The following is a 17,312-nucleotide window of genomic DNA, read 5'->3' as shown; positions in this document are numbered from 1 at the left end:
GTGACAATAATTATACACACACATGTAAATATCCATTCTAGCAGTTTCAGACCACAATCACCTATTTAATTTCACATATCAATGTATTGTGTATTGTTAAGGGGCATTTCCATTGTGATGGGTGCTATTTCTCTTCTCTCTCTCTCTCTCTCTCTCCATTCCTCTACTTCTTTCTTTCTTTTGTTCCTTCTTTCCCTCCTTCCTTCGAGAGAGAGAGAGAGACATTCAGACAAATTTACGTTCATTCTTTAATTACTTTCTTAGCACCTTTAAGTATGCAACTCTATACAATCATGTCAGTTAATTTTCCTTGAGGGAAGTTACTTAATTTCAAAATATTTCTTCCTCATCTCAATTCTCAGCTACAGAAAATTCAATTTTTGTAATTGTGATGGGTGTGACACTTCAGAGACATGACTTTTGGACCTTCCTCAGTCTTTCAGAAAACTCTTGTCAATATAGGGGTTTACTGAAATAGTTGTATTTTAATTTCACAAAGCAAACTGGACTCAACATTTAGATGCTTTAAGTTTCAAAATATATTACTACATACTTTTTTTATGAACATTTTTGCCTGTGATGGGTGCGACAGATTTTGTGACTAATGTGACACCATGCACATTACTGTGGAGGAGTATGGAGCAATGCAAAAGCTATGGAAATTATCATAAATATATTCTTCAAACTAAAGTTAGTTTCAGAAATGAAGTAGGATACTTAAGATATAGAAACAATCTATGAGAAAATTAGAACAAAATTATTTAGCTTTCTTACGGTAATGAAACTAAATTAAGTGCAGAATCACAAATAAAATCCCACTTTTAACAAGAAGTAATTGGTTTGAAACCATACGTTATTTAGAAGCCATGAAACTAATGTTTCTATTTATTTACCAGAGTAAATTAATTGTTAATAATTCCAAAAACAACCCAGTTTTCCCTTCCATTTCATGCATAATAAGTGACAGTTTGACCGTTTGTCCACTTTCAGAGGGCTGCATAGTCTGCCTTTTACCTAGTCGCTGCCCGCTTGCATGCGAGGACAGGTATACCTGCTCTTCTGCCCATGGCAACGAGTCGACTTGCGTCTTTACCCGGGTTCTTGGTTTTCAAGGTGCTCTGCACTTACAAGGTAACTGGGCATTCAACAAGACCCGGGCACCTGCAAAACCTGCTGGAAGGAAACAGCCCTCCGGCAGCATGTTGCTCCAGGTGTTTCATCACCACGTGGACAGCTACAGCCAGTGTTGCCTACTTACGTAGCTCCTAAATCCTACGAAGTCCAGTTCAGCATAAGTAGTTTTTATCTTATTGCCAGGAAATGCACGTAATATTACAGCTTCATTTATCTAAATGAATGATCGAGCAAACAAAAATCTTCTCACTGAAAACTAATTGTTTTTCATTGCATGGTGCTTTAACCAGGCATGCAGTGGCGCAACCAGGGGGGGTGGCCGGGGGCATTGCCCCCAACCTTGGATGGAAATTAAGTCTAGCGGAATTAAGTCTAGCGGAGGGGCCAGGGTGGGGGTCAAACATTAAAGTAAAAGAAAAAACAGGCTAGCAGAATTTAAGAGTAGCAGGGCTAAAAGGTACTCAAGACGGAATTAGTTTTCATATTTCTCTTGCATTTTCCTTCTGTGACGTTTTTCTGCGCGGAGTGTAATAAAAAAGCATTACGTTTAAACACCGCGTAGAAAGACCTCACATTTTTCCTCCTTCGTCGTACGCCTTGCGTCAGTCTTGTGATTTGTTGGTTGTGATAGTCGCCGCTAGGTGTCTCCACCGATCTTCGCCCAGTGCTGCATTTACGAGCGTGCAAGCTCATTCAGTTCCGACCCGGCCGACTTCCTTGAAACAGCCAGTGTGGCTAGGAGGAAAAGAGTGTGAGAGAGAGCATGACGTGTGTTTAGCGTGGAACGGTGTCTCGCTGGACGAGACTTGCATTCTGTCTCCGATTTCACGCAATAGTATTGGACTCTCTCTCTGTATTTCGGCCAATTACCCAAATGACTCCTTTTTCTCGATTCTGCCGTTTGGAGTTAAGAAGCGGAACAACTGCCTTTTTTGTGAGGAATCTAACGTGCGAGAACTGAGTCCCGTTTGACCTGAGGACAGGTCGTGTGATGCATACTGCAAGGTGCCCGTTGTCTCCAGCACCATGGAGCAGTATACGGAATTTTGATTGAGAAGCAAGCTGACGGATGTTTCCTGATACTTCGCAAGTGGAACGACGACTGGACGAGAAGGAAGCCGAATTCTATTTGATGCCCCCAGTTGCAGAGTTGGATTGGTACGATGGAACAGTTTTGAGTGGACTATTGAGGTATGTACTGTGTCAAATCCCTCTTTTGTGACATACGAAAAAAGTGAAGTGTGTCGGATTCATGTACCTTTACGAACTGAGTCGCGAGTTCGAATAATTGGAAAGAAGAAGATGTAAGCGTCGAATTATTGGAATTATGCAAATTAAATTAATTACGTAATTGTTGGGCAAACGTGTCGTCGTCACTATTCGTCGTATAAAAGGAAAAAAGTAAAGGAGAGTTTCTAATTTTCTTAATATTAATTAAGCAAGGCATACAGTAGCGTAACTTATTATTGCGTCTCGGGGGTGACAGAATACAATTGAAGATAATGTTTGATCGGCACAAAGAAATATAAAGTAAATGGGAGCACCAAAGTAAAAGAAGGGAAACTGTTGGAAAGAAGGAAAAGAATGTTACTATAATGAATTGTTGAGAATCGATCTTGTTTAAGAATTTGAAGTTATTTGCACTGTTTGGTTGAATACATTTTTGTTTTGTGGTTGAGTCTGTAACGACTTAATGTATGAAACTACAGAATACAAAAAAATAATTGTTGGACCTTTTTGAAATAATCTTGTGTGAGTTAATAATGGGAGCCTTGTTGATAATTGTTTAATGTACATGTTTGCTTATTGAAACGTTAATCAGTCTTCGCTGAGAGATTGACGTAATAAATTCAGACTTAAAGTCTCAAATGAACTTTACTCTATTTTTTTGAAACCTTTGCTGTAAAACAAAACAAAAAGGTTACTATTGTTGAAAGAAACGGTGAACTAATTGATTAGTATTGTTACAGATTCTGGAGACGGTCCATATACACGCACATATGTGGATATAAATACATATATCCTGAATTGTTATCTAGTGTGAATTTTCCACGATATTCTGTGAATGTATTTATTCCTTTTTTTTTTTTTTTGACTTAGTGTTTTGATGAGTTCTCTATGGTATATCCGGGCATATTCACTTTGTCATTGGTTCTCATTAGAGACTGAGGTGGCAGCGATAAAAGCTGACCATTAACCTCAACAAATCGCTACTTTTGTAACTGATTGGTTGTTATTTGTTTTGACGTACGTACGTTAATTGATCCCAGACCTTTTGCACGTTTTCTTAAATAACTTTCACTACCTTTTCTTATGTACGCAACCATCACGTTACAAAGTTCCTGGTAGCAGAGCATGGTTTTATTAATATATACAGTAGAAATATTACAAAAATTTCCCCCCCTTATATTACAATTGTTGGTAGTATTGGTGTTACAACAACTCCTTTTCATATTTTTTTTTTATTTCACCTTTGCCCCCCCCCTTTTTTGGGACTATATGTTGGTAAAATTTTTTGGGAGATAGATTTCAAATACATATTTTATTATCATGCCTCCACCAGATTTGAGTGATGTGGGTGAACTAGTACTGATACAGAAGGAGCCTCCCCCATTTGTTTTACCACCCCCACCGTCTCTAACTGGTCCCCATTTTGTGAATCCGGTCCAAGTTACCTCTCAGGCACCGTTGGTGCAAGATACAGCGGCTACAACTTCTACAGCCCCCTCAATGTTTTCTTCTCCCTTGCCTGCCACGACGGCAGTGACCGTCACGGTTCCTTCATCCCCAAGTCTGGTCACCTCTTCCCACCTAAATGGTGACACGTCTATCCTTCATAAGATCATGTTGAGGAATTTAGATACTCATATTAATGCCCTGGTCACGTGTGATGGCCATAGCCATACCGCATTATTCACGTTTATGTTGGCTTTACAACGTCTCGTGCTATCTCACCAATATCCTTTGCATTGGTTGCTACATAACGCTACTCGTCGTACCGAGGGAGTTTTACACACCCTTTGAATGACTGCTATTGCTTCTCTGATGTCCTGGCACGATATGAAAACATACATATGGCGCCATTCGGTTCCGATGTCTTTATATAACACCTTGGTTAATGCTCACGTTATGCGCCCTCAACGTGAGTTGGAGACGCTTCATATTTATGTGTCAGACGTCCGCGATTCGGCAGAGGCTTTGGCATTGGGTTGGGACTTTACTGTTTTAGTGACATTTCTCCTACAACACCTCAACAACACCTCGACAAATTGTCTATTATTTCAGTCCCGCCCACAGTCTATGTCAGAGTTAGTGACATTGGCTCATTCTATCACACCCTTGGAAATGCAAAAGGCATATACCCAACGGCAATTAGGTCACATTGACCGACATGCTGGTCCTCCACTTCCCAGTGTTCCAAACTGGGGTCAGAATTTACATCGTCCTTCTCGCCAATTTCAATCTCTATACTGCAACTTTTGCCGTCGAACTGGACACTCTGCTTCCCACTGCCGACGTCGTCCCCCTCCCACTCGTTACTCTCCTCATGACTCAGTTTCCCGCATGTAAGAAGTATATGGAATATCACAACCTCAGGTCTTGTCTTTTGGTTGTGTACTTGTCTTAGAATCTTAAGAGTTTATTGCAGATATATATATTTTATACAATTTTTTTGGTGTATATATGTTTTTCTATGTTTAGTATTTTCACATGCTTTAAATTGTGTTCATGTGTAATCTTTTGGTTTCTTGACTATTATTTCACATCAAATCTCAATCATAACTCCTTTGGAGAATAATTTGTTATTGTATATCACTTACTGCAATTTTGTGGAGTATATTTAGGATGACTGTTTTTTATCAAAAAAATTGTAATTGGTGCTCCTATTTCTTTTTGTATTCCCCTCCGTTTAGGTTTCCTCTCCTCTTTCCTATCCTTTTTTTCTCTTCCATTTCTTTTCTCTTCTAATTCGTCTTTTTTTGTTTATTTTTCATGTTTCTTGTGGAAACTGATATATTGAGTGTACCACCCTGGAATCATCATTTGACGCATCAAAATGGGAAAAAACCAACATATTACTCTCCTGGAATACTACCTTGATAGTAAAATGTCTCCTTTGTTTTTGAGAAATTCTCCACCTGATAGTGTTTATCTGGACTTTCTTTTTCCAATACCAAGTGTTATGTAACAGGTATATTTATATTGAGTGTACTGTCAAACTTGAATGTTTAATTGGATGTAATGCCTTTTTTAATGGCGTTTATACTCATACCTCATGTAAAGGGTATTCTTACTTGTAATGTTAACTTTTCATCTTGTATGGTCATTTTCATCTTTCCTTTTTTTTACGACTGCAATCGACTTATTCATGTTCACCTTTTTCACGATCACTTCTATAGGGTATTTATTACCTATATTATCTATTGTATTTAAATTGGTTACCAATATTGTGCATATTTTTGATATTATCTAATCTAGTCTTAATTTAATCAGTTTGTGTGTGATATATATATATATTTTTAGGTATTTGTTTGCATATATTCCCACATGGTGGGTGTGATCTTATTTATTGTGTGCTTTTTATGGTTCCTTAAAACAGATCAACAAATGGGTAATTAACACATACATTTGGGTATTTCTTTTTTGCCTAAGGGAAATTTGCTTATTTATACATATCAGGTGCTTCCAAGATGGTATACCTATGTCTGGATAGTTCATGTGCCTTTTTTGCCAAATTATTATTATATATATATATATTCCCTTTTTTTCCTTCGCTAGTTGGGGGAGTTTGTGACTTTTTCTGCACGGAGTGTAATAAAAAAGCATTACGTTTAAACACCGCGTAGAAAGACCTCACATTTTTCCTCCTTCGTCGTACGCCTTGCGTCAGTCTTGTGATTTGTTGGTTGTGATAGTCGCCGCTAGGTGTCTCCACCGATCTTCGCCCAGTGCTGCATTTACGAGCGTGCAAGCTCATTCAGTTCCGACCCGGCCGACTTCCTCGAAACAGCCAGTGTGGCTAGGAGGAAAAGAGTGTGAGAGAGAGCATGACGTGTGTTTAGCGTGGAACGGTGTCTCGCTGGACGAGACTTGCATTCTGTCTCCGATTTCACGCAATAGTATTGGACTCTCTCTCTGTATTTCGGCCAATTACCCAAATGACTCCTTTTTCTCGATTCTGCCGTTTGGAGTTAAGAAGCGGAACAACTGCCTTTTTTGTGAGGAATCTAACGTGCGAGAACTGAGTCCCGTTTGACCTGAGGACAGGTCGTTTGATGCATACTGCAAGGTGCCCGTTGTCTCCAGCACCATGGAGCAGTATACGGAATTTTGATTGAGAAGCAAGCTGACGGATGTTTCCTGATACTTCGCAAGTGGAACGACGACTGGACGAGAAGGAAGCCGAATTCTATTTGATGCCCCCAGTTGCAGAGTTGGATTGGTACGATGGAACAGTTTTGAGTGGACTATTGAGGTATGTACTGTGTCAAATCCCTCTTTTGTGACATACGAAAAAAGTGAAGTGTGTCGGATTCATGTACCTTTACGAACTGAGTCGCGAGTTCGAATAATTGGAAAGAAGAAGATATAAGCGTCGAATTATTGGAATTATGCAAATTAAATTAATTACGTAATTGTTGGGCAAACGTGTCGTCGTCACTATTCGTCGTATAAAAGGAAAAAAGTAAAGGAGAGTTTCTAATTTTCTTAATATTAATTAAGCAAGGCGTACAGTAGCGTAACTTATTATTGCGTCTCGGGGGTGACAGAATACAATTGAAGATAATGTTTGATCGGCACAAAGAAATATAAAGTAAATGGGAGCACCAAAGTAAAAGAAAGGAAACTGTTGGAAAGAAGGAAAAGAATGTTACTATAATGAATTGTTGAGAATCAATCTTGTTTAAGAATTTGAAGTTATTTGCATCGACTGTTTGGTTGAATACATTTTTGTTTTGTGGTTGAGTCTGTAACGACTTAATGTATGAAACTACAGAATACAAAAAAATAATTGTTGGACCTTTTTGAAATAATCTTGTGCGAGTTAATAATGGGAGCCTTGTTGATAATTGTTTAATGTACATGTTTGCTTATTGAAACGTTAATCAGTCTTCGCTGAGAGATTGACGTAATAAATTCAGACTTAAAGTCTCAAATGAACTTTACTCTATTTTTTTGAAACCTTTGCTGTAAAACAAAACAAAAAGGTTACTATTGTTGAAAGAAACGGTGAACTAATTGATTAGTATTGTTACAGATTCTGGAGACGGTCCATATACACGCACATATGTGGATATAGATACATATATCCTGAATTGTTATCTAGTGTGAATTTTCCACGATATTCTGTGAATGTATTTATTCCTTTTTTTTTTTTGACTTAGTGTTTTGATGGGTTCTCTATATCCAGGCATATTCACTTTGTCATTGGTTCTCATTAGAGACTGAGGTGGCAGCGATAAACGCTGACCATTAACCTCAACAAATCGCGACTTTTGTAACTGATTGGGTGTTATTTGTTTTGATGTACGTACGTTAATTGATCCCCGACCTTTTGCGCGTTTCCTTAAATAACTTTCACTACCTTTTCTCACGTACGCAACCATTACGTTACACTTCCAGACGGCCAAGGGCACCTGCAGAGGGGGAATGGAGGGGTAATTGCAACACCTTGATTTCAAATTTTATGAAAGTAGAAATATATTATAAAATATTATACAGTCTCATCAAGTTCAATGCCGTAGCAAGGGTGTAGCGGGAGTCGGCCCTGGGCGCCAAACGATCTAAGTGAGAAAAGTTTTAAACCAGAGAATGCCATGGCGGCCCGTGATATTATTTGCTATTAAAGTTGGTTTGTTACGAGTTGGATGAATTGATTATGTAATGTATTTAAATAATATATATGCTTTAATGAAATTTTGAATATGTACACAACTTAGTGTTAGCATATGCATTTCTTATTTTACATCGCTCCATGTGAAGAGAACATATTGTAGATGGAAATTTTACATGCCATATGTATGTACATTCGGAATGCATTTATCATGCACTTTCTTTCTTTCAAAAACAGTTTGTGTGCTTGTTTTCCATTATTAGCTAATGTGAAATTGACGTGTTGAAAAAAATATTTCTAATCCTCTATTTCAACACAAATGCTTCAGAACCGACTTCTACACCCTTTTTGCATGATTTATGAGGATAATAATGCCTTTCATGCTACTTTATTACTATTATTGTTGGCACGATTATCCAAGTACTTGCCCCTCCCCCCCAAACGAGGGTAACGGCAATGCCCCTTGCTGGCTACGGCCGTGGTGTTCTCAGTAGAACAGTGTGTTGTTCGACTCGCGACCTCAGCGTCGAACGTGACATGTTTCAGTCCTGCCCTATATCACTATATATACGTATATTGCTTGTTTACGACATACGGTATACTTATGGATCCTGTGCCACGGAAAACCTATTTCAATGTGTGTGTGTGGGGGGGGGGGGGGGGGGCGGGGTAGCAACATTCGTAAATCTCATTTCATTGGCGATGTGGCTTACGAAGCTTTGAGTTCCCTTTTTTAAGTAGTGGAAATGTATTGCAGTTGGCAACACTTCAGACAGGTGTGCGCCCGGTGCAGTTTCTACTCGAAGCAACTACGTCATGCAGAGGGAGGGGCTTGCAGTTGATTGAATGAACGCACTGAGACCTGCTAGGTATCCTACGACTGCGGGTACCCGGTGGGTTTTCAATACCTGCCAAGAACGATCTGGGCAGATGGTCAGGCAAGGTGTTCAAGCGAGGGTGTTACGCAGGTTGCATAGCATTTCAGGAGCGATGTCTCGCGAACGGGTCTGCTCCAGGTCTTGTGCAGGCCTCTATCCACTTTCACATGGAATGGCTGTAAGATAGACTAAACTACATTTTAACATGTAGATGTACCTGGTGGAGGCCCATGGTGGTTCAGATTCCACTTAACTAAGTCCAGCCCAGTAGAGTAACTAACATGCTCTGCGCCCCCCCTGCAACTTTCAGTTGTGCACCCCTACACTTGGTTAAGAAAATAATTTAATAAAATCATAGATTTATAATAAGTCCATACAAACAAGAAAATTCATAAATGAAAACAAGCTGTTGCTACAAATATTACAATATCGTTAAAATACCATTAACAGTTCTCTGCGTTTTTTGATGGGAATAAATTCTTGTGCTAGTTTTGTGATGTGCAGTTTTCGATCCCAAACCCCTTTCGATACTTAACTGCCAATTCAACCAATCTGCCTCTTGTCATTGTTTCCCCCCCCCCCCAAGATATTTCTGATCAATTTCAATTTTAGTGACTGAAAAAAAGGGGGGAGGGTTAAATGTTCTTTGATTTGTTTCAAACTCTGAAAACTATTGTATACTTGATTTACTAGAATATCTAAAGCACGGTTATTTACTTTTCAACAGTCCAATGGGTTATTTTGGTAGAAATTGCAAATAGGAGCAGGGAGTGATGCAAGTCAACGTTGCCAGCATGTTTTCTTGCCTGTCGCCTCACCTTCTACCCTTGGGTGAGCAATCAATTACGAACTATTCAGCTAATGAAGGTTTTCTTCTAATCTAGTAATTCTCTGTCTACTTTTCTAGTGATCAACATTTCCTGCTTGCAGTTGTAGGGGCAAAAAAAAAAAAAAATACGTTTTGTGAATTATCAGTTGTTGTTAATTTATCATTCTTACATCACTGGTTCAGTCCCAATTACCTTATCTGTGCATAAAGTGTACTTAAAACAACTCCACATGTGGAATTAGTTAAGTATTTGTAAATTTCAATTTTTATTGTTTTAGTTTTTGTTGTAAGTCCGCTTTATGCACAGATACACTAATTGGGACTGCACCTCCAATTTAAAATTGGATCTGAACCAGTATGGGTCTTCACCGAGCATCAAACCTGGGACACATTATTACAGAGTAATAAGGTTAAATAAACATCATTTGTGACTATTAGAAGTTATTTGTACTTGCATTTTACTTATTTTGAGTTTCTTTTCTCCCACTGTTGGCTATTTGAGAATTAGATGAAAGAGCATTTATACAACCAGTCATGGCTTTGGACTATGCAAAACCTTCTATGAAAAGATTACGAGTTAATAATTGAATAGCCTTTGCCATCAAGATGGCTAAAAAAAATATCTAATACAAAAGTTGATTCTTTTTCTTAAATAGAGACTATAGAGACTTATATTGTTAGTTAAGTGACAAGGATCAATCTTATATGATTATCAAGATATGGGCATGAAATATTAAAGAAAGCACAAAGAAATAGATGAAAATATGAAAAAACAACATACAATTTTATTTTACATGTTTAACTATACAATGTTACTGCACATCGAATCTGAAATTATATTCAATGCAGCTGCCTTTGTTTTTTCTGCTGCAGCCATCTCCTTCATTGCTGCCACTTCATCCTCCTTCACTTCGGTGAAGGCAGAAATGGCTGCAGCAACCTTTTCCAGGGCTGCTGCCTGGATTAGTTGTGCAGCCTCAAACTTCAGGATGGCATTTGTGTTTTTATCTCTCGCAGTAACATGCCTACGTTTGGGCTGTGGTGTACCTGCAGAATAGAGAATCTCCAATAAAATCTTTGAAAAACTTATTTCCTACTTTTTACAGTAAATATTCTACACAACATACCATATTATATTAAAACTGGTGCCACTTCATTAAGTTGTCGTTGCCATCTTCAGATTAAATAAAGTATAGGAACAAGTGAAATCTCTCTCACTTTGTGCTGAACAAGATGCATGATCAAGGTATGGTACAATCCATTTATTCTTACACTTAGTTTGCTCTGAAGATAGCAATAACAATAGCATAAATTGTATTATAATGTGGTACATTCAAGGCTTAAAGTGAGCCAGAATGCACTACAATTCCATTCCGGAAAATCAGTTTCGTGCATGGAACATCCGTTTCATTTATTTAATGCACTAAACAAAAGTCCATCCTTTGTTACATTAATTCTTGCTAACAACTGATGAATGGAAAATGAGAAAAAATTCTCAACAGCAACACTCGCTACACGCTCAAGTTACCATTAACATGATACTTTCTTCCCTGCATGCACTCCACTCTTTGCTCCTTACAATAGATGTAGGCATTTTCTAATTCTGCTACATGAAGGATAAGTTTGAAACAAGTGTTTGGTGACTTCCAAGCCAGCATAGGCTATTTTTATGTTTGTTTGTTTCAAGCCATATTGGAAATTTACGAGCCCATAATACATATTCTGTCAATTTAAAAATTACAATCGCAAATCTAATAATATTATTTTACATGTGAACTGATTGGATTTTTTTTTACTTGTACTGATCCTTCTCTGAAGAACCTGAGTAGTTAATTCATTTCCCTTTTTGTATAAAAAAAATGTTGCTGTTGGAACCTCTGTGCAAGGGCAGCAAAAAAAACAGACATTTTTAAAAAAAATTTGGACTGTGTTAAAAAAATTGCTGCCACTCTTGATTCATAGCTTCAGGCAACTGTGGTCTTTGAAGCCAGTTGATATAAATTTGATAACTCAACTAAAAAAATGGTAGTAAGCAATACATAATAACCTAGATTTTATGATCTGTACTACTTTTTTACCATCTCTAATGCAAATGGCTCATATTCTAGCCCAAAAACTGATCTGGCTTTTGAACAAAAATCAATGTTTAAATTTTTTAATTAGGGAAATAATGTAAAACTAGAGGTATAATATTTTTAGAGCGAAGATATACATGCAAAGTTTTAGCAGAAAGTAATATTACAGCTCTTTGAAAATGCTAGGTTTTCCATTCCTTTTACACAATCTGTGTCCCAATATCCAGGGGCGCCGACTTGTCAAAATTATTGGGGGGGGGGGCTCTGATCACTGAAATAAATTAATGAATGACTCACTCTCTCCCTTTTTTAAGTTTTGGCCTCAGTGTTCGGAATCTCATAAAAGCCCATGAATTCCTTAAAAATATCAAATTTTTTTATTCACAGTTTGAATGCAGAATATTAATTGTCCACGGATGGATATGTCACAAGTTTCGTCAACCGTAATAGCAAAATATTCCAGATTTTTAATATCTGCTACCACGGATTGCAAAACAGATATCCCTAATATGTGAATGATCTTGTTCTGAATGTCGTGTGAGCCATTTGTAGCCCGAATGTCCCGTTCACTCTCCTAGTTTATGCACATCGTCTTTTGAAACACTTTTTAGTAAAAATTTTAACAATACTCATAATTACAGTAATAAGTCATGTGTTTTGCTGTCTCTGGTCATAGCCCCCCAAAGTTGATGGTTTAGCGGTCTCAGCCCCCCCCCCCCCCCCCGAAGTTGATGGTCTAGATTCTAGTACATTTCAAGTTCATGTGGCACAATTCAGAGTAAACTTTACAAGAGAAGCAAAATAATACATTAGATCCTCTTAAGCAAAATTATTTGGGGGGGGGGGGGCTCTAGCTCCCCCAAGCCCCATGGAGTTGGCGCCTATGCCAATATCTCTGGTGAATGACCAAAAAAATCATATTTGGCAAACATAGTTACAATTCGGAGAAGTTAGTCAAAAAAAGAACATGTATGTTATTAGTTTAAAATAAATATTTGATTATTAATACACCACCATTTAATATGAATTATCATATTCATTAATTGCATCATATGACTGGCATAGTAAGCAAATTATTAACCGTCATGAATGAAAAGGTGTGCAAGGGAGAGGTTTGTCTGAACAGTTTAAAACTTGCAAGCCGAGTACCATTACTGGGAAGCTGCAACTACTTGTGGCCAATCTCGACTCCCGCTTCATGTGACTGGTTGCAAGTGCAATGAATTTCTGACTTAAAATGATAAGATATCACTGTGATTGTGTAAACAAGCTTCCATCCTAAGAAAATTCAAACTACATTGCTTCCCTTCCCTATATTCAAGCGAGCACCACTCATGACCCTAAATTTCAGCCATTTGTATTATAGATGGTAAAAAGAAAGCTATAGGACATAAAATCTAGCTTGAAACATACTGAAAACAATATTTTGTACCCAAGAATACCACAATTTTTATTAGGCGAGTTTTCAAATTTATGGTGACTGTCTGCAAAGGCCCACATTGCAGGAAGGTAGTTCCCCATATAAATTTCATCATGCAATTAAGGCATATTTAAGGGATGTGCGGAGTACATTCACAATCTACATATTTTTGAATTGGATATAATGTAATCAGCACCATGCTCCAGTCATGTTTACTTCCCACGTAACTAACTCATTATCACCATATATCTGGTATCTTTGGAAAAACAAATTACAAGCAACTAAGACTGGAAATCATTTATTTCAGGCTTCGTGAAAATTTCAACTCCCTACTAACTACACTATCAAGGCTCAAAAATGCAGGAAGTAATGACACAAAAATGGCCACCATTGTTAACAAAATCATTCAAAAAATGTTAATTTTGAATTACTCCTGCAAATGGTGGTACTAAAAAAAATTGGTATGGATTGACCATTAATCCTTTATATTAAAATAATACACCTACGTACAGAACTTCTGGACCATTGAAAATACTTGAAATACTGATCAACCAATCTGCCTGTACCAATTCACACTAATTTATCTGCATCCCTATTTTTTCAATGTAAATTCAAGGCAAAATGAAAAATGGATTGCTTAAAAATTTGTTGTATGAAAAGATAAGACATGACTTATGCTGTGGCCACATTTGTCAATCTACTCTGTGTTACCTACAAAAGGCATGCACATGGACGTCCGCAGGATCTTTTCCAGGGACGGGCAAGGAAGGTATTTTTTTCCCAGGGGGGGGGACAAACAAGGCACATTTTCTCCAACAAAAGTGTTGTTCCCTAAAAAACTATTGCTTAAATTTGAATTTATGATGTTCATGCAATAATTAACACACATTATTGTGGCTAAAATGAAATTATATGTGTGAAATACATATACATGCCAATGGGCACGCAACAGGAAAACAAATATCCAGTCAATTAGCAGAAAATAAATAAACATGAATATTTACGTAATTAGTGTGGTACATAGTATGAATAATTTTAACAAGTTCCTTGTCATTTGTGTTGCCAAAGAAAACAAATCTCTGATGAAAATGACTACCTAACTTTCTTTATCAAAATATATTTATAGAGACATTTAAGTCGTGTTTACTTGTGGCTGTGGGCGTGTGGGCTCTCTTTTCTCCTGGGCTTGCCCTCATGTCGACTAACTCCACCTCAATTGCTCCTGTGGATGGCATACAATAGGATTCTTCTGCATCTAACCCCAGCACAGAAAAACTGGCCTGTGGTGGGGGATCTAACAGCTGAAAAAAAATTGTATTTTAATATATTGCAGAGCAATTTACTTAAATTTATACAAATACAGATTAGATTTCGGTTAACAGTATGGTATAGTGAAAACACATTTCACTCGTTTATTTCCTAATTATTTACATTTGTACTTACCTGTTAAGCATAGCGAAACATTTTTGAATGTGGGATTATCATTTTTTCACTGAAGAAAGTAATTTTTCACATTACAAGTATTTATTGTTCGCTGCTAATTTGCTTTCATTACACACAATATGGAGGGCAAATCTTGACTCACGTTGTCTATCGTCAGCTGATATGGAGTGTTTCCAAACTTATTAACCAAAAAATGCAGCACAAACTATTTAAGCGAAAATTGATCCACAAACCATTCACGGAAGGTTAGGTTAGGCAAACAGAAAATTAAACTGAAAAAAAAAAACCCGCTCACACGTCATCTTGTAAAACTACCGCGTGGTTGCTACACTAACAGGGGGTTACATAATCGAACGCACGGAACATTTGATTCACATAGTCGATGGTAATGGTGGTAAGAGATATCGTGCATTGGAGATACATTAATGTTGAAAAATACATGACTTACCGGCCAAATAAGTTGAACGAAGGGAGAAAACACTTCCAAAAGTCTACAGAAACTCACTTCCGTAAGTAGTTTCTTCTGTAAATTTGAAGAAATTTGTTTTCACTATACCATACTGTTACCAATTTCGAGAAAAAATTGTTGTGGATTAGTTTTGCATAACAAATTCTCAATCAAAATTTTAAAAAATAAGTACTTGTGCACCAAATATTGAAAAGTAACCATTAAAATGTAATCACACTCATAAATTAAAAACAAACATACTCTCTCTTTGGAACAACTGAGAAAATACCACGCAAGCTTTTATACACAGTGCACGTGAAGTCTTGATATAAATCCCATACTTATGATATAATTCAAATTAAGAAGTTAACATTTAGTTCATTATAGCTCAACAGCATATTATGTAACTTACCCCAACAGATGGAGTCTCCTCATCTCCTACCACCAAGCACTTCCCCGTAATTTGAACAATGCGTTCTTGTAATTTGGATAACTTTAGGTCAGTGGGTGGTCCACCACCTGTCCTCCGTTGGGAGTTTATTATTTCGCTTGCCCTTTCCTTTGTCAAACTCTTTAGATCTGACCAACACTGCAATAAAAGAGACTGTTCAAATTAATACTCCTTCATAAATCTTTACAAAATGCCGCACACTAACCAAATGATCTAGTATTTTTACATGCACCTATTACACATCATATACATTTGGTTTGTATCTACATGCACACACTACTGAAGAGTGAAAATTACTGAATTTTACTTGTACAATTTTTTTCATGTCCCATATGTTTACTCTGTACAAGTTTCTCAGAGGGTGCACTTTACCATACGATATTCCACTGTACATTCTCGATAATTAAGTTGATTTTTTTAATAGACAGATTTCGATGATTTAGGTAATATTAAATTGGTTCCAGCATACGAAAAACACAAATAACGGAGATATCTGCTCCCAAAGCATGGGAGTATGAAAATTGGGTGCATACGCACTCATATAGCTAAAGAACATGTGCGAAAGATCACACTATCAAATTTAGCACTGTTAACTGAAGGAAATAGCCAATGAACTTTACCTCACAATAACACATTTAGAAAAAGTTCATAACACCATTTTCACAAATCATGCCAAACATTTCATTTTCTGGAGGGGTTAAAGGGTATCATAACGGACTTACAGACTTTAAACATCGTATAATACTCCTTTACAAACTTCCACGTTTTCTTTGTCCTCCTGTATCCACTGTATTAAAGTCGAACAAGACACCCTGGTAATGTATATTTATTGTAACAGGGTTTAAAGAGGAAAATCGTAGGTTTTGATGTAATTTATGCATATATGTGTGTGTGCGTGTGCAACTTCATGATGGAGTAAACCACGTGTTTGCAGATGGCGGACTTAAAATTTTGCATCCCAATTTTGAATATATGTACGGACGTAGCTATGCATTTCGGTAAGGTTTTGAGGTTACGTCACATTCCATAAGAGCGAAAAAACACAAATTAAATCGTACCAGTGAAAATTGCTGACTGTTTGCGCGTAACAATACTTGTCCGAAAAATGTAACTGTAACGTTTTTTCTGCGTAATTCGCGGCCATGAACATGGGACTATTGATGACCATAGTACACAAGAACTCTGCACGAAACACAATTATCAACTATGTTACAAATAGTGTTTACTTACCCGTCTCCATTGCTTTTCATTTTTCACCACTCCGCCGCTGGCATTCAAATTATCAACAAGTTCTTTCCATAGCTTTTCCTCGTCCATCTTCCTAAAATTTTTAGAAATCCGGCCAGCAACCAGGTTTGGATTATTTTCCATGAACTCAATTAAAATCATTTTTTGATTTTCAGTTACTTTTGCCATGCTGTTTCTCTCACTAGCTACCTTCAATCAAAGAAAGACAAAAACTATCACAGATCAGATTCAACAAGTTGTTACAATCGATTCTCGGTCGAACTCGAATTTTACAATATCATCATCTGATTGGCTATTCGCATGTAGCCTCTACGACAAGTGGGTGTAGAGGCATTTTTCATGTCGTTAGTAGTAACTCGTAATGACGCGAAGTCACTTTCCGTTTTGGACTTGTCAAGTCTAGCCTTCCAGCACATGGAACGACTTCCAGCATGACGACAAACTCGTGTCGTTAGTCCCTTGTGACACGTCAGTACTTGGCTGCCTGGTACGAATTTCACCACACATTCACAACACGTCAAGTTTCTAACTTTCGTTGTAAAACACAGACA

General features: G+C 37.4%; 1 protein-coding gene across 1 annotated transcript; it reads right to left on the bottom strand.

Annotated features, from left to right (window-relative positions):
- Positions 1 to 3,812: 3,812 nt before the first annotated feature.
- On the bottom strand, positions 3,813 to 17,028 carry LOC145996377 (uncharacterized). Its single transcript, XM_083132808.1, has 6 exons — positions 16,744 to 17,028; positions 15,475 to 15,651; positions 14,319 to 14,472; positions 10,485 to 10,723; positions 4,497 to 4,738; positions 3,813 to 3,966 (listed from the first exon to the last, which is right to left on the bottom strand). Exons 1-6 carry the CDS (start codon positions 16,927 to 16,929, stop codon positions 3,813 to 3,815), a joined length of 1,152 nt encoding a protein of 383 aa, XP_082988934.1. The 5' UTR covers positions 16,930 to 17,028.
- Positions 17,029 to 17,312: the final 284 nt, after the last annotated feature.

The sequence above is a fragment of the Lepisma saccharinum genome, chromosome 12 (genome assembly GCF_977018435.1).
Source record: "Lepisma saccharinum chromosome 12, izLepSacc3.1, whole genome shotgun sequence".
Classification (NCBI taxonomy): Eukaryota; Metazoa; Arthropoda; class Insecta; order Zygentoma; family Lepismatidae; genus Lepisma; species Lepisma saccharinum.
Note: the sequence above shows the minus strand (reverse complement) of the source record. Positions and strands in the feature narration are given on the sequence as shown.